The 22050-nt window shown below is 40.9% G+C and overlaps 1 protein-coding gene across 4 annotated transcripts in view; it reads right to left on the minus strand.

Moving 5' to 3' along the window:
* LOC127441532 (SPRY domain-containing SOCS box protein 4-like) overlaps positions 1-22050 on the minus strand; it is a 131788-nt gene that overhangs the window by 18013 nt on the left and 91725 nt on the right. The window contains exon 3 of one of the 4 annotated variants that reach the window (XM_051699072.1): positions 15062-15127. The exons of the other annotated variants lie outside the window; for them this stretch is intronic. Within the exon in view, the coding sequence (XP_051555032.1) occupies positions 15072-15127 (56 nt within the window). The 3' untranslated portion in view covers positions 15062-15071. The remainder of the gene's footprint in view (positions 1-15061; positions 15128-22050) is intronic. 4 annotated transcript variants of the gene reach the window in all.

Here is a 22050-nt window from a genome sequence, read left to right on the forward strand (position 1 = left end):
CAGTTATATCAGTAACCTTATAAAAGCTCTTTTATTCTACATGGAGCAGGGGCGCCTCATGAGGGCAGCCATGTTAGCATCACATGACCAGCTGAATACTACTTGCTTAAATTCAGTAACTGCCTTGTTATTGGGCACTTTCATTCATGGATTAAATTAATCCTGTCTTAATGTGTATATTGAATTTCTACAAGGGCATTGGTAACTGAAAACTACAGTGTTTGAATTATGCAGCATCCTCGTCACTAGGTGTCAGCGTAAGACATACTTCAAAACATTACTGAGTACACCTTTAATATGAGGGGGAAAAAAACGTCCTGGTTACTTGCTTAACCTCCATTCCCTAATGGAGGGAACGAGATGTTGTGTCGATGTAGTGACACTAGGGGTCACTCTTGGGAGCCCGAAACACCTCTGGTCTTTGAAAAAAGGCCAATGAAAATTGGCGAGTGGTATTTGCATACCACTCCCCCGAACATACGGGTATAAAAGGAGCTGGTATGCAACCACTCATTCAGGTTTTGTGCTGAGGAGCCGAGACAAGGTCCCGGCCATTTCAGCGGGTAGTCCAGCATTGTGGCAGGAGGGACACAACGTCTCATTCCCTCCATCAGGAAACGGAGGTTACGCAAGTAACCAGGATGTTCCCTATCTGTCACTCACTCGACGTTGTGTCGATGTAGTGACACTAGTGGTCCCTATACAAAATGCCACAACTGGCTGAACTGTGTTGCGTGAACTGGCAGTGTGTGACGGGCAGACCACTGTGTGCCTCCTAGCCAGCACACCAGGCCGACACGTAACCTCTCCCAATGCTGTTATGAGTGTCGAACGGCCCTTCGTGGACAAGTCGACTGCCCAAATGATAGAGACAGGCTAGCCCAGTTGTGGCTAAACTGGTTCCACCCGGCGATTGTTGAACCTCGCAAAGGTGTTGGGTGTTGCCCAGGCCGCTGATCTGCAAATGTCTGTTAGAGAGGCGCCAATGGTCAATGCCCAGGAGGCCGCCACACTCCTGGTAGAATGGGCTTGTAGCCCTGCCAGGTGCGGCATGTCCTGAGTGTGATATGTCATTGCTATGGTGTCAATGAGCCAGTGGGCTATCCTCTGCTTGGAGACAGCGATTCATTTCCACTGTCCACCAAAGCAGACAAAGAGCTGCTCAGAGACTCTAAAGCTCTGCGTGCGATCCAAATAGATGCGTAAAGCACGCACCAGACACAGCAATGTCAGGGCTGGGTCTGCCTCCTCCTGGGGCAGTGCTTGCAGGTTCACCACCTGATCCCTAAAAGGGGTCGTGGGAACCTTGGGCACATAGCCTGGTCGGGGTCTCAGGATCACTTGAGAGTAGCCCGGACCAAACTCCAGGCACGTTTCGCAGACAGAGAACACTTGCAGGTCTCCTACCCTCTTGATGGAAGTGAGTGCAGTCAGGAGGGCAGTCTTCAAAGAGAGTGCCTTAAGCTCAGCTGACTGCAGGGGCTCAAAGGGGTCTCCCTGTAGACCCTGAAGGACTACAGAGAGATTCCATGAGGGAATGAGGCACGGTCTGAAGGGATTCAACCTCCTGGTGCCTCTCAGGAACCTGATGATCAGGTCGTGCTTCCCTAAGGACTTACTGTCCACTGTGTCGTGGTGTGCCGCTATAGCGGCTACATACACCTTCAAGGAGGAGGGGGACAGCCGTCCTCCCAACCTCTCCTGCAGGAAGGAAAGCACCGATCCAACTGCACATCTCTGGGGGTCTTCGCGTCGGGAAGAACACCACTTAGCAAACAGACTACACTTCAAGGCATACAGGCGCCTTGAAGAGGGAGCCCTAGCCTGAGTGATCGTGTCTACCACCGCAGGTGCCTCCCATGAACTTGTCAGCTCCTCGTGCACTTCCGGGAAGAAAGTACTGGGGCGGGGCGTGGCTGTGAGCGGCGAGCTTACAAAGGCAAGCCGCGACCGCATCGTTGCCATGGACATGTTCTCGCAATGAGTACATGACCCACTCACGAACGCTGTCTCCGTGTAGGCAGCACCCAGACACGAAAGACAGCGATCGTGACCGTCAGAAGGCGAGAGATAACGACCACAACCAGGAATAACACACAAATGGAAAGGCATCTTTAAAAAGACGCGTCTTTAAAAGGACGTTCCATGTGTACCGCTCTTTTAGAGAAATATACTCTTTTTTAGAATATACTCTTTTATTTCTGCCGAAGCACCCAGGGGCGTTCTCTGCAGTGCACCAGTGCAGAGGGGGGAGAAGCCGCTGAAATGCGCCGTCAGATCCAGCAGAGGTGAATGAACAGCCATGAGAATTCAGCTCAGTGAGCATTGACCGTTCGGCTCCGAAGAGAAAATCTGAATGAGTGGTTGCATACCAGCTCCTTTTATACCCGTATGTTCGGGGGAGTGGTATGCAAATACCACTCACCAATTTTCATTGGCCTTTTTTCAAAGACCAGAGGTGTTTTGGGCTCCCAAGTGTGACCCCTAGTGTCACTACATCGACACAACGTCAAGTGAGTGACAGATAGGGAACTGCATGCATAATAATAACAATAAACAATCAGCAAAATCCTGTTCAAAATAGTTTTAAGTGGTTTATAGCATGAAAAATATGTTGATACTTAGCTGAAATAGCTAAACTGGAACATTTAGGGCACATCCACACTTATCCATTTTCAGTTCCTAAAGTCATCATTTTCCAAAGTCAACCTGGTTCCATAGAACCATAGAACCAGATATGTAAATATCTGCATTTTTGCAAAATTATTTATACATGGCTTGGTGTACATATCACAGCATTTTCTTGGTAGAATGAACACTAAAGACTAAGAACAATTACTTTATTTCTTTTCACACAAATCAGAAAGGGCGGATTATCAGTTCATAAACACTTCCTTTTTGCCCTGTAGGTTTTGTTGATTTACAACTCCATAGAGCATTCATCTTAAAAACCTCATCTGTTTGGGAGGAAATTAAACTCACCTTTAGTGCTACTCAATGGCCATTTCTCCTCAGAACTGCAGTGATATATTTAAGAAGCCATGTAATTTTAAAAATTTTTCAAAAATGTCACCACAGTCAAGTTTTTTTCATGAAGGCTCTCTCAAGTATGTGGTATTAGAGATGGTTTTTGAAAGTGTCAGTTTTCAGTGGAGGAAAATACCATTCCAATGTGGATGAGAGTCGAAAAATCGCAAAGGCAATGCGTTTCACAAGAAAATGTATTAGTGTGGACATGGCCTTACAGAAGTGTTTATTAATGTACACAGCCCATGAAAAATTTAATTGAATAAAGTAAGGGACATGTCAATTACCCACATGCACAAAATATTTATATATATATATATATATATATATATATATATATATATATATATAAAATGTGTTAAAGTTAGCACTGAATACTAATGCAGGGCCTGTTCAATTTTGTTGCTGCTTAAAATTGCTACTTTAAATCAAAGACATGCAGTATAAACATTAAAAAAAACAGCTGAGATAAGCGCACACACACAAACACATGCAGCAACACACATGCAGCAGCCAGACGCACACCAGCCGCCCACAGATTCCCGACAGCACTCAGACAGAGTTGGAGGTACAAGCTTATATTTCCCAGTAGCCCTTGTGCAGCAGAGAAACAGAGACACAGAAATGGAGAAACAATTGTATCAAAAGCGCCCTGCCTTTTCAATGACTTACCCACAACATTGTAAAAAATCATTTATTAATCAGTATTTATTGTTTCCCAGTAAAAATATATGAATATCCTTAAAATAAGTTACTGCACATTTACTTGTGAAGCAATAAGGCATAAGATATTTAGACTTATTTTAAGAGAATATATCTTGAATTAAATAGATTTTTCCCTTTTTTAAGCATATATTTAAAAAAAAATAGTTAGACATATCCTTAAAGCCGCCATGAAATCAAAATTAAAGTTTTGATGCTTTTAGTCTATATTTATTCCCTTTAAGGTCATCAATATGCTAGTGTACTTCCAAATGCTGACAAAATTTGTTTTCAGAAGTTATAAATATTTAAAATCAGCAGTCTCTCTCTTCCGGCTTGACAAACCAAGGCACAGTCATGACGACACAGATGGCATGAGAAACTTTGTCCAATCAAATGCTTTTTAGAACGAGAACACTCCCTCTCCCTAGCGTGTCTGGCTGTGTTCTAACTGGCGCTGATCATGCCTTCGCAGGGTACTTTGAAAGGAGCACAATCCATGTTGTATGGTCAATTTCAAACAGATTTTACAATAAGAACCACTTAAAAATTAGTTCTGACTTACCATTATCACCTTTCAGCCTTCTGAAGCTCTCACAGTGGAGGGTCATTGTATGGAATAGGGCATATGAATGATTACTTCTAAATAAGGCACGCTGATGCCGAAGCTGGACGAAAGGAAACTCGCTGGAGTTTATTTATATTTTTCTGCAGATGGAGGTTTCTTGGATATACCGCTCGAATAAGTGTTCTTTATGCTTAGTGTATTGCGATTCAAAACATGGACAAATTAGCTTCTACTCGCTTGTTTCACATTCATCTGTATTTGCACAATGGCTCCAGCCTTGTCATAACGTAAACAAAGTCCCCGCCCTACATTATTTTTTCCCGTTCGAAAAGCCATTTCACTGGGAAATATGTCACAATACAGTAATAAAGTCAGTCATAACTTCTGTTTCATGATGACTTTAAAACAAAAAAAAGCAATTTGCCAATGGGGCAAAAAATCTATTAAAATTAAAATAGAAATTCAAGATAAATTCTCTGAAAACAAGTCTGAAAATCATGAATAATGTTGCTTCAAAAGTAAATTTATCTCATTTAAAACTAAATTATTATTATTTATTTGTTTTTTATTTTTTTACAGTGAAGGTTCTGTTTGCAGACATATTGGATCATTTGAAGCCAATTTAAGTGATCTACTAAGTTTTGATCCTAGCATAACTTCAGAAAACTGCATTAATAAAGGGTAAAAATTGAACAGCAATGCATCAGGCAGACCTGATCACTAAGGGTGGGTAAAATATTGTTTTTCCGATTAATCGCATAAACCTACAGAGCTTTGGGCGGCCGCACCAGGTGGCGGCTCTCTGCGGACATAGGTGCACCGCGAGCGCCTTATCCACCGGGGGAATCGCCGAATAGCCATCAAGGGTAGTGAGGGCGGGGGAGCTGGAAGATCGGGACCAGGCAGTAAAAGGTGCCTCCCATGACCTTGTCAGCTCCTCGTGCACTTCCGGGAAGAAAGGAACTGGGGCGGGGCGTGGCTGTGAGTGGCGCCGCGAGCCCAGGAACCTATCATCGAGCCGCGAGGGTTCAGGGGAGAGTGGAGGTTTCCACTCTAGCCCGATGCTCGCGGCTGCCCGGGAAAGCATGTCCATCATCTCCGCGTCAGCCTGTGACTAGGCGACCGTACTCGAAGGGGGTTGTCCAGCTGAGGCTTCCGCGTCCCACTGGACGAGCCCGTTCTCCGATGCTGCGCTCGAGAGCTCATCACCTTCGCGGGCTCTGAACAAGAGGTCGAACTCACCGTGAGACGAGCCGGCAGACTCATCCGGAAGCCCGATCTGGGCAGATGAGCGTGCTGGGGAATGGGAGGTCTGTGGGGGGATACCCGGTGGAGGTGGTCCCATTGGGGTCCCCAAATCGCCCCCAGTGCTAGCCGTGCTGGCCTCATACCCGTAGGTAGAAGGACCAGGGCGGGGAGCCGCTCTCCAAAATCGACCTTTCACTCAATGCGCAGCCCTCTACTACAATGAGAGGAAATCATTCGCATTTGCATCCAAAATTCACGCTATGCGACTAAAGTGAATATATTTGGCAACAGGCTGGTAAATGATAATGTATGAAATATAATATCTTATTTATTGATTGAATACCTTTATTTGTTCATTTTTAAAAAGCCAAAATGTGACCAAAATTATGAAAAAGTAATAAAATAAAATGAGTAAAATTAATAATAATAATGTACCTAGTTAAAAGGTACCCTGTATAATTAACAGCAATAGCTGGGAGATAATTTCTTTTATACGTAAGCAAAAGGGACATTATAACTTAAATAAACCCATATGAATCAATATTTAATCGAATCGGAATCGAGAGCTTCTGAATTGGAATTGAATTGAATCGGGAAATCTTTATCAATACCCAGTCCTACTGAACACAGTACCTGTAGTCCTCTGGCTAAACGGGGGACTGATTAGCATCAAGGCTCATTTGACAGCTATAATTCACAACTTCAAGCAAACCGCTAATATGCCCCACCAGGCGAATTGACTTTTAGACACTCTAATAATAGTAAATTTAAGACATAAATGAGTCACAACATGCTAATATCTGCCACAAGTGATGAATCACAGGTCGCAGCGGGAACAGCGGGTGTACCCCCTCTTTGGACTTGTGGCTATAAATGAACATAACCACCAGCAAATTCAAAGCTTTCCACACTGTCATTTGATCTAAATCAGGAGACTCAGACATTATGATTCAGAAATTAATGCTCATCTCACTCATTAGCATTACAATTTCATTTCTTTCTTTCTACAGCCTTTTCCTCTGAGCAACAAAGAGGAAAGATGGAACCTGTTTACAACTGGTATTAAGATTTGTCTGATTTTTTTTGTTTTGTTTGCCCGATTACAAGTGGACAACACTAAATACAGGTGTTAATGGGTTTAGTGATCAGATCATTTAAACCATATTTGGAGGTCATCAAATGTTACCATGTCGCATTTATTTGGGAGAAACGGTGCGTAAATTGTTTGTGCTTTAGTTAATTTTTCCATTTTTTTTTTTTTTTTTTGCACATGCAGTAACATACTGACATTTTGAGTTCCCTCAAAATGACCCGACGGATCTTAATACCAGGTGTAAACAGAGCCATAGATTCATGTTTGTTTGCTTCAGGATTGCGTGTGTGTGTACAGATCAAAGCGTGGGTCACCTTCAGGAGATTATGACTGCAGTGTGTCTCTCAGTCTCACTGCGGGACAAATGTGCCGGGAGTATCTCCATCAAGCTTCATCTATCACCAGCCTTCAGCATTTCTCAACATCTTCCCTGCTCAGTCCTATATTACCCAAGATTCGATATGAATTCATGAGACTTGACCGTCCATCTTGCTAACCACAAGTTTAAAACAGTCACTGCTATTTTAGGAATAGTTCACTCAAAATTGACTTTTTTACCCTTTACCCTTACATCATTCCAGACCTGGATGATTCTTTTTTTGTAAATTGTTGAAAAAGGTTGGCCACTCTTTTACAAATAATGAAATCGAATGGGGACTTGGGCTGTTCCAAAAGGGTGGGAAAATAAGTATAAAAAGTATCATTAAACTATCATAAAAATAGTTCATATGACTCTTGTACTATATTCAAAGTCTTCTGAAGTTATATTATAGTATGCCATATTTAAAGCTACACTATGCAAGATGTTTTTGTTAGAAATGAACACAATTTCATTAATGAGTGATTACACCATCAACCCGTCTTCAAAACCATGTTTTTGCCTTATCCTGATTCACTATGGTAAGTCTACCATAGAGATTTTTATTTAGAGCTGTCGGGACGGATTTGGCACGAAATCGCAGGCATACGTCATTCGTCCTTACATGATTACATCATGTCCATGAGCTCAGAAAGAAGGTCCGGCTGAGGTGCGACTCATGCGAGTGTTGGAGAAGCAGGAAGCAAGTGCAACAGCTGTTCATCAGGGGCCTGAAATCACTCTCCTCATGAATTTTTAACTGTTTAGTGAAGTTGTTTAACTGCTGTAATATGTGGGTATGTTTTCTGGTAGGGTTGTTATGCTTTAATGAATTGTTTGTCTACCGATCGTGGTGTGTTTATAAGTTTCATTTTTTTCAGGTGAAGTTTCTGTTACATGTTTACTAGTATTCATGATTTCTGACTGTTTTATAACATTGTTGCAGTTTCGAGATTCCTAAAGTGTGTGTCTCTAAGTATCTGTGTGCTGCTGTTTTTTAGACTTTTTTTTTTTTTAACCTCAGTCACAGTAATTTGAAAGATTATTATTATTATTATTATTCATTTATTTATTTGTTGCCTGACAAAGACCAAATGGTCTAAACATTGCAAGCATGTATGCTTATCTCAAGTTGTTTATAAGATACCAATTTCTTAGCACAGTAATGTACTGTATATTAATTTGTTTAGTGTGTAACCAACTCTCTGTTGTAACTTCCAAATAAGCGATCACAATTTTTTTTTATTGTAATTGTGATATTGCATATTTCTAAAAATAATTTTCATGTTCAAATAAGTATTTTATCATTATTAAATCCTCGTTTTGCGTTTTTATATTACAGTGTTGTTTGCAGTGCATATACCTACTACTATTGTAGTATTACGGTTCACTTGCATTCTCCACTGAGGCTGTAGATTGTAATATTAAATATAGTGACGGTGACAAAGGCAGTGCCGAATCAAAACTAACGTGAAGTATTCCTCGCAAGTAACTTGCAGTTTTATGCTTCAACCGCTAGAGGGCCAAAAGATACATAGTGTAGCTTTAATATGAGAGCTACAGCGGAGGAGGATTTTCAATGAATAACTACATGAATTTGAGTCTGTTCTTCACTCAGTGCTATCATATTGTTGGGCGCTTCGTTCAGGAGCGGGATTGGTTATTAGCAATAATTAATAATTATCAAAGATAATTATTAAAATCAATAAGACATTGCGTAGAATCAACATTAGCTTTTTAATCCTTTAAATCAACAATCATCAAAGATAACCATCAATTATCAAATTCAATAGAATATTAATTATCAATGATAATAATTAATTATTAAAATCAATAGAACATTAATTAGAATTACTATTAGCTTAATGATCCTTCAAATCAACAATCATCAAAGATAATTATCATGTATCAAAATCAATAGAATATTAATAAGGATTAATATCGCTGGGGTACCACCCTGGAATCAGGGACTAATAACCAGAGTGTATAGCAGTCTCACTATAGGATTGTTCTCTTAGGAAAGTCGACACTCAGAGAACATCGACATTCGAAAGGTAAACAATGAAGGCTTGAATCCGAGCACTGACATCCCCTGCCAGCCCTTGACACACGTGCATGCAGAACAATACCAAAACACTTCATTTTAAAGTATAACAAAGTTTATTGATGCAGTAATATCAATTAATAATCAATACAATGCAGTCAATAAACTTCCAACTTCCAAATACAAACTAAACAGTAACATGATTAGATATGGTAACAAATAAGCCTATAATACATGAGAGGAAGGTATGTGTGTGGGTGTGTGCGTGCGTATGTGTGTGTGTGTGTAAGGAGAGAAGGAGGGCATAAAATGGTGGACGTGGCTCTTGTGGACAGTACGTCACACAAGGTTTCTGGCCAGAGAATGTGGCCGCGAATGTGGGTGGAGAGACTGGTTAATGGTGTCTGCCCGTTTAACGCGTGTCTCCGCTGGTATGATAACAAAGCAGACTCTATCGCCAAGTTATCTGCTCGAAAAATGGGTGTGTGGGTATGTTTGTGTGAGGTTGTGTGTGTGTGTGGTTAGTACGAGAGAGAGAGAACAGAGTAACGGCACCGAAGCTGGTTTTAGTGATCGTGGGAGAGAAGGCAACCATTATTTTATCACTCAGAGATGCGGTGAACGGCTCGTAATCCGTCTGCCGCGGTCGTTGGTTCTTTAATGGATAAACTCAATGTGCCGGTCTCACTCCCGATGGCAGAAATGCACAAACAGTCCAACCTGACTGGACAACACAGCAAATCTCATTCGTGGTAACAGTAAGTTACAGTAATACCTCAAGTATTATTAGCAGCAATGAGCGGACTCGGCAGTCCGTAAACTGTACAAGCAATAGCCTTAATACGCAAGGATAACACACTATAATAATCTATCTCTGCCCAGACGTAAACCTCTTACTTGTGTATCATGAGGACGTGGGTAGAATGTGTGTTCATCCGTCGTTTGACTCCGACTCGGTTCCTTGAAGCTCAGGTGATGATGGGAGGCCATTTCCTCGCTCTGTCGGTGGGCAGTATGGCGGCTGATTCTCAGCAGGCCGGAAGAGAAATCAGCAAATTCGACTTGGTTGAAGAGGGAAGAAAAATCTTCTTTCTTCACCTCTGTAGGCAAATGAGTGAGACGCGGATTGCTCAGCGGTCTCCTTCGGATCCGTTAGCGTGCTCGGTGGAACACAGAGAAATCTCAGCTCATCTAGCGAGAAGGAGATTGCATGGCCAAAGTTCAGGTACACACGTTACTTCCTGGGCAAAGAAGCTACACCTGGGAGCAGCAGGGCTGCATCTAGACGAGGCAGGTTTGCTGGAAGCAACGCCCAGAAAGATCTCAGAGGTTTTTATACTCTCGATGACGTCATGGTTGAGGGATGCGTTCTGTCGTGTGTTTCATCCAATAGGAGTTGAGAGTTCGATCCTTCAGAATTTCACACATAGGTGTAAAGTGAGCAAGGCTTCATGGGATCTGTAGTCTGTTTTGGACTCCCTTTGTTTGATTTTGGCACCGTTGTTTTGGTAGTGAGGTTTCTAGTGTTTCTACAGGCTGCAGTCAGGATTTATGACTATATGTAGGCATGTCTTTGTCTCATATCTGAGTACATGTACCCAACAATATGGTTTCAGAAGACGTGGAATAGCATACAAGTAATATAAACAATTTAATAATACTTTTGTGATGCTTTTTTGTCATTTAGGAGCTTGACGCCCTTGTCCCCATTCACTGTCATTTAAAAAATTAGTTGCCTGTGCATTCTTCAACATTTCTCCTTTTGTGTTCCACAGGAGAAAGAACGCCATACTGTGTTTGAAAGACATGAGGATGAGAAATTATGATATATAGACTTTTAATAATTGACCACCATAGGCTTTTTCTGTTGTTTTTTTTTTGTTTTTTTTGCTACAGCTGAGTGTTTATTTCTGCAAGATTAATCTTGGTAAACACTGCACATGCAATATCTAGGGAGAAAATCATTAAGGCATTAAATCTCAATCACTACCAAAATAAATGTAAACGCAGCGTAGTTCTAGCGGGAAGACTAGCAGCTGTACATCATCGCACCATTAGCTAGGTAACTCCTAGCCAATCACATGTAAGCCATTGTTTTATAAGTCTGCACACAATCTATCACATTGCTGTTTCAGTGTGCTAACATGGCAACCTCCATCACCCCACCACCATAAGTTGAGTCCCGTCCTGCACAGGGGTAGGCTCCTCGCCCCTGCCTCCTATCTCCGGCAGGATATGATGGTTCCGAGTACAACTTCTTCAGACCGCCAGACGGGGCTTATGCCAAAGAGAGACATTACATTTCTGTTTTATATTCATCAAATAAATGTCATCTTAAATTTCACTCAAATCTGCGAGTCTTCCTGATAGAACTGAAGTTCTGGTCGGATTCATCCACTTTGTGCTGAACACTTTACTTCCTCACTTTCCGAAACATCACAAGCAGCATCGCACAATAGCAATGACTTTGGACCACGAGCGAGAGAATGGGCAGCGTTTCATGGAAGCATGCATTATGCAGCACTAATGCATGTTTTATGTGACTGGTACCCATGAGGGCCTATGTGAAACTCAGCATGGTAATGGCTCTGGCTGAAATGGACAATCCGGAGAGAGATACGGTCACCCTAGACCACATATGCCTCATTTACTGCACTCTCCCAGATCTACTAACTCAAATAGCAATTACGTCTGACATCTGCACTGTTCCAATACTGTTTTATATGGATGGCCATTATGAGGCCAGACACAACAAGTTGACGCAAACACAAAAAGTCAAAGCTCAAACTGCAAGAATGACTTAACCTCTTTGTAGGAGAACAGAAAAGCAAAAACAGATTAGCAGGTGCAAGGAGGTGTGTGTGCTGAACTAAAGACTGTCCCCCACATCTGAATATGCATACTTTCCTTTTAAGTACAGTTATAAGCAAAAAGCAGCATGTCAAATAAGTAGGATGTCTGAATCTTAAGTATTCATGAAACAGTAGATGAACAAACATAGTCCCATTCAACATGATCACACAGGAAGTCAACAAGTTGTTTCCAAATGTTCCAGTTTCCTGACATCGGCCCCCATTATGCCGAGTTACTGACAACCGGCAGCTCCCATTGGACATCTTGGCATGTTGCATCAGCAGCGTGGGAGTCCCGGGTTCTCTTTCCATGTTGAAACCAGGAAGTAATCATGTTCGCATAATCAGTGACTATCGCCATTTGGAGGTTCCATTTTACCTCTAAGATTACAATTACTCAATTGACGGTTAGGTTTAGGGTCGGAAAGAAGAATTATTAAAATATATATTCCTCTACTCCTATATACAGATACTGTATATACAGAGTTGGGGAGTAACGGAATACATGTAACGTATTTAAAATACAAAATATAAGTAACTGTATTCCACTACAGTTACAATGTAAATCATTGGTAATTAGAATACAGTTACATTCAAAAAGTATTTTGATTACTGAAGAGATTACTTTGCATTTTATTTTCATTCGTTTCATTTAATATTCAGTCCTTTCAGATGGAAAACATTTATACATATAAATCATGCGATCCAAAGTGCATTTGAACAGCGGTGAAACACTTTCTTATGATGTGTTACATTCATACGAGCAGACAGAGAAGTACGTTTGAAGTAAGTTTGGAGCAGAAGAAATAGAAATAAACCTTGTGTAAATTGTCAGCTTTACGCTAAGCTAAAATGCTATTTCTAGCCATTTTACATGCACATGTTACCAGGCACGATCATATTTTTTTTATCAAGAAAATTCATGTTGGATCATAATTTCTTTTTTCTAGTAAGACCTTTGATATTAGGGCAAAAATCTAATTCTTGATCATAATTTCTGTATTGTTTTCCTGTAAACAATATCTAAAAATCCTTAAAACATGATCAATTTGATTGATCTTGTTTTAGAAACAACACTGCCTAAGATATTTAGGTTTTTCAGAGAATGTATTTTTAACATGTGTATTTTGTCTTACTGTACTGGCAGAGTTTTTTATAGTCAAAACAAGTGAAAAAATCTACCAGTGCTGAAGAAGTAATCCAAAGTATTTAGAATACGTTATTGACCTTGAGTAATCTAATGGAATATGTTACAAATTACATTTTACAGCATGTATTCTGTAATCTGTAGTGGAATACATTTAAAAAGTAACCCTCCCAACCCTGTGTGTATATATATATATATATATATATATATATATACAGAAATATATATATATATATACAGAAATATGTAATGAATATACAGAACTTGCTTTTGGTGCCCCTCTGTGGGCATTTCACCCAGAAACTGGAGCTCACACTTGCCCATGCATTCAAAAACACTTCCCGTTTCGGCCACTGGGGACAATGCTTCAAATTTCGGTAAGCACTGGTCGAGTTTAGCTCTAGAAAAGTTAACTTACTGTTTCCAATTCTACTGTGAGATTAGTCTGTCTCAATCTGTGTTGTAATAATTTATACAAGATGGCGAAATCAGAATATATCGTACAAATTGGCACGTACCAAAAGGTGTGACTTTTATTCCCATAGAGACCAACCAATGAACAAACAGAATTTCAAATCACTACGATATAAGCATCAAATTTTATCTAGCCTCTAATTGAACACTATTTTAAGAAAGGAAACTTCAGTGAATAAATCTGGTTACTCATTCCATATCTATATATGCAAAACAAATGACTGATATACAGTATATCCCCATTATACCCCTATTCTCGTTTCAAATCCAGATGTTTTCTTTGTTCTGTGGTACCCAAAAGTTACTGTCCAACTAAAATCTTGGTTAGGTTTAGGGTATGGGTAAGGGGTTAGATTTTATGGTTAGGTTTATGTTTGGGTGTTGGGCTAGTGGTTAAACTTAAGAAAAATCAAAAGAACACTTATTCAAAACCCAGATTTGTTCTTTTTTCCCTATTAAAATTATGGTTAGGTATAGGGGTAAGGGTTTAGACTTTATGGGTATGTTTGTGTTAGGGGTTATCCTTAGGAAAAATCATTTTAACATTGTTCGTTGGTTAGTTTATTTTTCTCTAAGGGAGTTAAAGTAGTACGTTTTTGTACGAGCCAACTCATTCGATTTTTTTATGATTTCGCCATCTTGTACGAATTATTACAACTTGTCGTGAGACCGGGTTTGGCGAACAATACCGAGATGACCAACTACATCTACTGAGATTCTGAAGTGTGCATCAACTAGACAATTTACCATACCATAAGGTCACAGGAGCTGAACAGCTGGCATATTCAAAATGTTGAATTAATAAAAATGCAGCTCAGGCAGGCAACTCTTTTCAAATGTTAATGCTATAGGCTACCAAGAAAGTTGTTCCTTGTGATTAATATGTACTTGTTTAACACAACCTAAGTAAATTATTTTTGTGATTGTTCTTAGTATGTCATACTGTGAGTACATAAAATACATATAGGTCAAGAGACAATACCCATGTTCCTGATTGTATTATGTCTCCGGCAATGACTCCTGCATGACTTAAAGAACATACTTTAGCAACATTCGAGAAGTAAGTTGTTTATCAAATTCAGTATATACAGGAAAGTACAAGAATTTGGACGCAGCTTTTGTCTGGTTCATCAGTACACTGATGCATTAGACCAAATAACACAGCAATCAGCGAAAGCCCACAGGCACTGGCAGAGAAGGTCTGTGCAATATTAGACATAATAAATGAAGCAGCAAAGCCATACACAACCCAGACAAGCTGTCAAACTCTTACTCCCTTGACATTTAATGACATTCACCATGACAAATGGCTTACGCCTTAAATCTTTCAGACAGCAACACTTTTAACTACACTAGTGGGTTAGTGGGGCTCTGTATAGATGCAGCTATTATCTGTGATCTTGCTACATGATGCACCTGGTTAAGAGATTTACTGCAAGTGTTTGGGTGTGGAAAGACAAGATGAGTGGTATTAAGCATGTTTTTACTGCATGCAAGTTGCTAGAGTGTTCTGGATGGTTGCTTACTGGCACAAGTCAAAAAGCCCACCTCTGAGTCTTTATGATATTCTGGTTCCTACATATCGATCAGGTCCCTCCTTCAATGTTTTATCATCTACAAGGTAAAAAAAAAAATTACTTTGATTGCTTATTAAAGTAACTGCACACGTTTCCTCAAAAAGCCACATGATTTAAGGTATAATTTGTGTATATAGCACAAATGGTACGGGGCAAGTTACACACTGAAGTTTAATACTCATGCTTAGGGGTTTGTTCAAATCCCTTGCCCTAACTATGAGCAATAGTAAAAGTGATGTTTAGATGCTCGCAGGTGGAGTTTCATTAGAGAAGATTTTGAGAGAGTTGCATGATTTGAAAGCAACAAAGGACACAGTTTACATCTGCTTCCCCATATAGGCAATGCAAATAATATGTCAACACAGTGTCTAGAGAAATATCCAGAAAACTGCAGAAGAAATACAAAGGCCTGAAAAAAAAAAAAAAAAAAAAAAACAGGATAGCAAGAGACTGAGATAAAGACACTGACATTTACAGCACATACTATATGCTGTATTCCAAAATCTAGTGAGCATTTTAAGGCATCATGCAAAGACTGTTCCAAAAGGTGGATATATTAATTATACTGCCTCCTAACATACTTCAAATACCTCATAAAATACACAGAAAATGATTATGACGAGGAGGAGGGCGGGGCCGGGCTGTGACTATGAATGCCCGGCCACCAATCGGGCTAATCAGCCAAGGAGAGGGATAAGTGCAGTGGAATGCGGCAGTTCGGGAAAGAGCTGACATGTAGCTGCCATGTATGCATTTATGTTTTTGTATCTTTTTGTTTAAGTTCCTATTAAAATAGGAGTGATCGAGGACCAGGCGACGGCATATCTGGGAACTGGCGAGCAAGTTTTTTCTCTCTCTCTTTCACTGTCCCTCCACCTTGCCCTTTCCCTCTCCTCTTTTTTTTTTTTTTCCCCTGCCCTCGTCACCCTCCCCAGCTCTAGAGAGGAGGGGAAAAGCCTGCCGGCAGGCGGGGCCAAAGGGACAGGGCCCGGAACGGAGAGGGGGTATATATATATGTCATGCCGGGAGTTCCCCGGCCTGAGGCCAAGGATGGAGGAGTGTGACAAGGAGGAGGGCGTGTGTGCGTTTATGTTTTTGTGTCTTTTTGTTTAAGTTCCTATTAAAATATTACTTTGATTGATCAGCCGGTTCCTGCCTCCTCCTCTCCCATTTTAACCTTGTTACATTGATTAAAATAGTTCAATATAATTATCAATAGATTAGTTTACACAATATGTGCATGCTATTTTTTGAATATTTATATATTTACATAAAATTTTGTTTTAAATGGACATTTATTTAAAAATGTGTGTGTGTATATATATATATATAAAACATAATAGCCTATATATTTTTACTGTTTATTACATAAATTATATAAATAAACACAAGTATTATATATTTTAGCTTATTGAAGAATCACACCATAAGCTTAGCAACAGACTAACAGCAAACTGTCGTAACCAACAATAGTTTGTGATACATCTGTGGTATAGGCAGTGGCCTGTGTATGCAGTAGACAGCAAGTCTAGGTCTCAACTAACTAGGTCTCATGAAATTACATGAATATGACAACATTTTTGCAATTCCAAATTACGTGATGTTTATCACGTTTCGCTGCATGTTTTTGTTAAATGTCCAGCTGGGGGCGCCAAAAGCAAGTAAAATGGTGTCGTATTCAGTGGTTTTAAAGGAATACAGTGCATCCGGAAAGTATTCACAGCGCTTCACTTTTTCCACATTTTGTTATGTTACAGCCTTATTCCAAAATGGATTAAATTAATTATTTTTCTCAAAATTCTACAAACAATACCCCATAATGACAACATGAAAGAAGTTTGTTTGAAACTTTGCAAATTTATTATAAATAAAAATGTAAAAACAATCACATGTACATAAGTATTCACAGCCTTTGCTCAATACTTTGTTGAAGCAACTTTGGCACCAATTACAGCCTCAAGTCTTTTTGAGTATGATGCTAATCAATCAAAATCAAATCACTTTATTGTCACACAGCCATATACACAAGTGCAATGGTGTGTGAAATTCTTGGGTGCAGTTCCGATCAACATAGCAGTCGTGACAGTGACAAGACAGTACCAATTTACAATAACATCAAATTAACACAGCACAGTTTAAACATCTGATATACACATAATTACACTCAACAATATACAAATAATAACATACACTGTACAGTATACAGTACGCACTATACAGATACGCATTATTCAATAAAAATAAAAAATAAGATATATAAAAAAGTATATATAGTATATATAGAATGTACAGTATTGTACTGTATTGACATTCAGCTGTCGGTTGATAGTCAGTTATTAAGAGGGAATATAATATAATAATAATATAATTTATGACAGTCCGGTGTGAGATATAAGAATAAGGGTAATAAAGTGCAGTGCTGATGTATTTGATCGTGGGAGATCAAGAGTTCAGAAGTCTGATTGCTTGGGGGAAGAAGCTATCATGAAGTCGGCTGGTGCGGGTCCTGATGCTGCGATACCACCTACCTGATGGTAGCAGTGAGAACAGCCCATGGCTCGGGTGGCTGGAGTCTCTGATGATCCTCCGAGCTTTTTTCACACACCGCCTTGTATATATTTCCTGGAGGGAGGGAAGCTCACCTCCGATGATGTGTCTGGCATTTCTCACCACCCTTTGCAGTGCTTTACGGTTGTGGGCGGTGCTATTGCCGTACCAGGCGGAGATGCAGCCAGTCAGGATACTCTCTACAGTGCAGGTGTAGAACTGTGTGAGGATGTGGCGGTTCATTCCAAACTTCCTCAGCCGTCTCAGGAAGAAGAGGCGCTGATGAGCCTTCTTCACAACGACTTCAGTGTGGATGGACCATGTGAGTTCCTCAGTGATGTGGACACCCAGGAACCTGAAGCTGCTGACTCTCTCCACTGGTGCTCCATTGATGGTGATGGGACTGTGTTCTCTGTCTTTTCTCCTGAAGTCCACCACAAGCTCCTTTGTCTTACTGACGTTGAGGGAGAGGTTGTGCTCCTGACACCAGTGTGTCAGAGTGTGCACCTCCTCTCTGTAGGCTGTTTCATCATTGTCAGTGATCAGACCTACCACCGTCGTGTCATCAGCAAACTTAATGATGGCATTGGAGCTATGTGTTGCCACACAGTCATGTGTGTACAAGGAATACAGTAGTGGGCTGAGAACACAGCCCTGTGGGGCTCCAGTGTTGAGGGTCAGTGATGAGGAGATGTTGCTGCCTATTCTAACCACCTGGCGTCTGCTTGACAGGAAGTCCAGGATCCAGCTGCACAGCGAGCTGTTTAAGCCCAGAGCCCGGAGTTTCTCATCTAGCTTGGAGGGCAATATGGTGTTGAATGCTGAGCTGTAGTCTACAAACAGCATTCTCACATAAGTGTTCTTTTTTTCCAGGTGGGAGGGAGCAGTGTGTATTGTAGATGCAATGGCATCATCAGTGGAGCGGTTGTTGTGGTAAGCAAACTGCAATGGGTCCAGTGATGGAGGCAGAACAGAGCAGATATAGTCTCTGATTAGTCTCTCAAAGCATTTGCTGATGATGGGGGTCAGAGCAACAGGACGCCAGTCATTTAAACAAGTTATTTTTGATTGTTTTGGAACAGGCACAATGGTGGATGTTTTAAAGCATGTGGGGACTACAGACAAAGAGAGGGAAAGGTTGAAAATGTCCGTAAAAACACCAGCCAGCTGGTTCGCGCACGCTCTGATGACGTGGCCCGGAATGCCGTCTGGGCCCGCGGCTTTGCGGATATTCACCCGTCGGAAGGATCGGGTTACATCCGCTACAGAGACGGAGAGTGAACTAACCTCTGTAGCTTCAGCCGCGAGAGCTCTCTCCGCGAGGGCGGTGTTATTTCCCTCAAAACGAGCATAAAAAGTATTTAGCTCATCCGGAAGAGAGGCAGCGGTGTTCATGGCGGAGTTTTTATTCCCTTTAAAGTCCGTGATGATGTTAATTCCCTGCCACATGCTTCTAGAGTTGGTGGTGTTAAACTGTCCTTCAATCTTGGTCCTGTACTGGCATTTTGCGGTTCTTGTTTATGCTCCTCCGCGTTCCCGGAATTAAAAGCGGAGGTCCGCACATTAAGTGCTGCGCGAACATCGCTATTAATCCAAGGTTTCTGATTCGGATAGATCCGTACTGTTCTGGTCGGAACCACGTCCTCTACGCACATTCTGATGAAGCACATTACGCTATCAGCGTAAAGCTCGATGTCGTCATCAGAGGCGGACCGGAACATCTCCCAGTCCGTGTGATCAAAACAGTCCTGTAGCGTAGAGTCTGATTGGTCCGACCAGCACTGGATCGTTCTTAGGGTGGGTGCTTCCTGTTTCAATTTCTGCCTGTAAGCGGGCAGAAGCAGAATGGAAGAGTGGTCCGATTTGCCAAATGGTGGGCGGGGGAGGGATTTGTAGCCATCCGGAAGGGAGAGTAGCAATGGTCCAAAACCCGGTCCCCTCCTGTGTTGAAACTAATGTGCTGGTGATATTTTGGTGCGACTGATTTTAAACTGGCTTTATTAAAGTCCCCGTTCACAATGAACGCGGCCTCAGGGTGCGCGGTTTCCTGCTCACTTATAATCCCATACAGTTCCTTGAGTGCCCGGTCTGTGTCGGCTTGTGGGGGAATGTACACAGCAGTGATAATGACCGCTGTGAATTCCCTCGGTAGCCAGAATGGTTGACACAGAAGCATAAGAAATTCCAGATCAGGAGAGCAGAAAGACTTGATAGAATGAACGTTCCTCTGATCACACCAGGATTTGTTGATCATAAAACATACACCACCTCCTCTAGTTTTACCTGAGAGGTCCTTCGCTCTGTCCGCTCGGTGCACGGAGAACCCCGTGGGTTCAATGGCTGAGTCTGGAATCTCCGCAGACATCCAAGTTTCCGTAAGGCAGATAATGCAGCAGTCCCTTGTATCTCGTTGGAAAGAGATCCACGCTTTCAGCTCGCAGAGCTTGTTATCCAGAGACTGAACATTTGCCAGAAGAATAGTGGGTAGCGGGGGTCGATTTGCACGGCGTCTTACTCTGATGAGAATGCCGGCTCTGTTTCCCCTTTTCCTTTTGCGTTTCTGCGGCCGTGCTGCCCAGACAAAGGGCTCCGCTTGCGTGTTTGTAAACAGCGGGTCGGCATTGAGGAATGTGAAGTCCGGTTTACGGTGAGAAATTGCTGAACCAATGTCCAAAAGTGTTTGTCTGTCGTAGACAATAAGGTCACCTCCCTGACTAAGGCCCTTCTCCCCCGATCGCTCAGTTTGGCCGGGCGGCCAGCTCTAGGAAGAGTCCTAGTGGTTCCAAACTTCTTCCATTTACAGATGATGGAGGCCACTGTGCTCATTGGGACCTTCAATGCTGCAGAAATTTTTCTGTTCCCTTCCCCAGATCTGTGCCTCAATACAATCCTGTCTCGGAGGTCTAAAGACAATTCCTTGGACTTCATGGCTTGGTTTGTGCTCTGACATGCACTGTTAACTGTGGGACCTTATAAAGACAGGTGTGTGCCTTTCCAAATCATGTCCAATCAACTGAATTTACCACAGGATGACTCCAATCAAGTTGTAGAAACATCTCAAGGATGATCAGTGGAAACAGGATGCACCTGAGCTCAATTTTGAGTGTCATGGCAAGGCTGTGAATACTTATGTACATGCGATTTTTTTATTTTTTTTTTTATTTTTAATAAATTTGCAAAGATTTCAAACAAACTTCTTTCACATTGTCATTATGGGATATTGTTTGTAGAATTTTGAGGAAAATAATGAATTTAATCCATTTTGGAATAAGGCTGTAACATAACAAAATGTGGAAAAAGTGAAGCGCTGTGAATACTTTCCGCATGCACTGTAGTTCACCCAAACAGGTGAACTTTCTTCATCAAAACAGAATTTAAGATTTTTAGGATTCCATTTTAGGCCTCCTCCTTTAAACAATGCAAGTGAATGTACTCCATTTTTTGATGGTCCAAAATGCATATTTAGGGTGCATCAAAATAATCCTCATGACTCCAGTCGACAAATAATGTTCTTCTGAATGCAAACGATTGATTATTTTTAGAAACAAAACAATACTTATATACTTTTTAAGTACAAATGTTCGCTTCCGTACATCTCTGTGATGTGCGCTCATAAGAGGGATGATGTAAGCTCGTTGGTAAGGTCATGCGTCAGGTGGAGGAGGAGGCAGGAAGCGCATCAAAAATCTTAAATTCTGTTTTGATGAAGAAAGAAACTCTGATACATCTTGGATGGCCTGAGGGTGAGTAAATTATCAGCAAATTTTCATTTTTGGGTGAACTATTCCTTTAAGGAGAATATTAGATTATTATTATTATATATATATTTTTTTTTTAAACATACCTCCCTAACCTAAAACTTTTGCCTGAACCTAACTGTTAGTGTTTTAAATATACTGTTTATATGAGAAGTTAAAAAAGACATCCTTACCTTATCAATGCCTAAATCTAACCATTATTGTTTTAAAATGCAGAAGAGAAATGAAAAAGCAAATTTTCTGAAGCAACCACCTCGTTTCATGCTGCTTCTATGACTCTGTAATGTCACGTATCAGCTTAAGTTCATGGCTGGACTTGAACCGCGGTCCTCGGCCACCCTATCAGGTGAGCTACCGTGCAAACTAACCATGCTGGAATAAGTGTATATATGTAGGTAAGTCTGTAATAAACGCATTAAAATGTATTGTTTTTCAAAAGATGTGTTTGAGTAAAAGTGTGTTGATATAATAAAATAGCAGGTTCTGAGCAATAGAGAGAAAAAATGTTTTTCAGCTATTAAAGTCACGATTTAAGTGAAAGTGAATAAAACACAGTTGTTGTAGCACCTCTAGTGTTAATTTCTCCTGGAAACACGTTTAACAAATTTTGCAAAAATTGATATAGAGTCACGTTTTCACTATGAGACCAGGTTGG

Source organism: Myxocyprinus asiaticus, chromosome 5, assembly GCF_019703515.2.
Source record: "Myxocyprinus asiaticus isolate MX2 ecotype Aquarium Trade chromosome 5, UBuf_Myxa_2, whole genome shotgun sequence".
NCBI classification, from domain to species: domain Eukaryota; kingdom Metazoa; phylum Chordata; class Actinopteri; order Cypriniformes; family Catostomidae; genus Myxocyprinus; species Myxocyprinus asiaticus.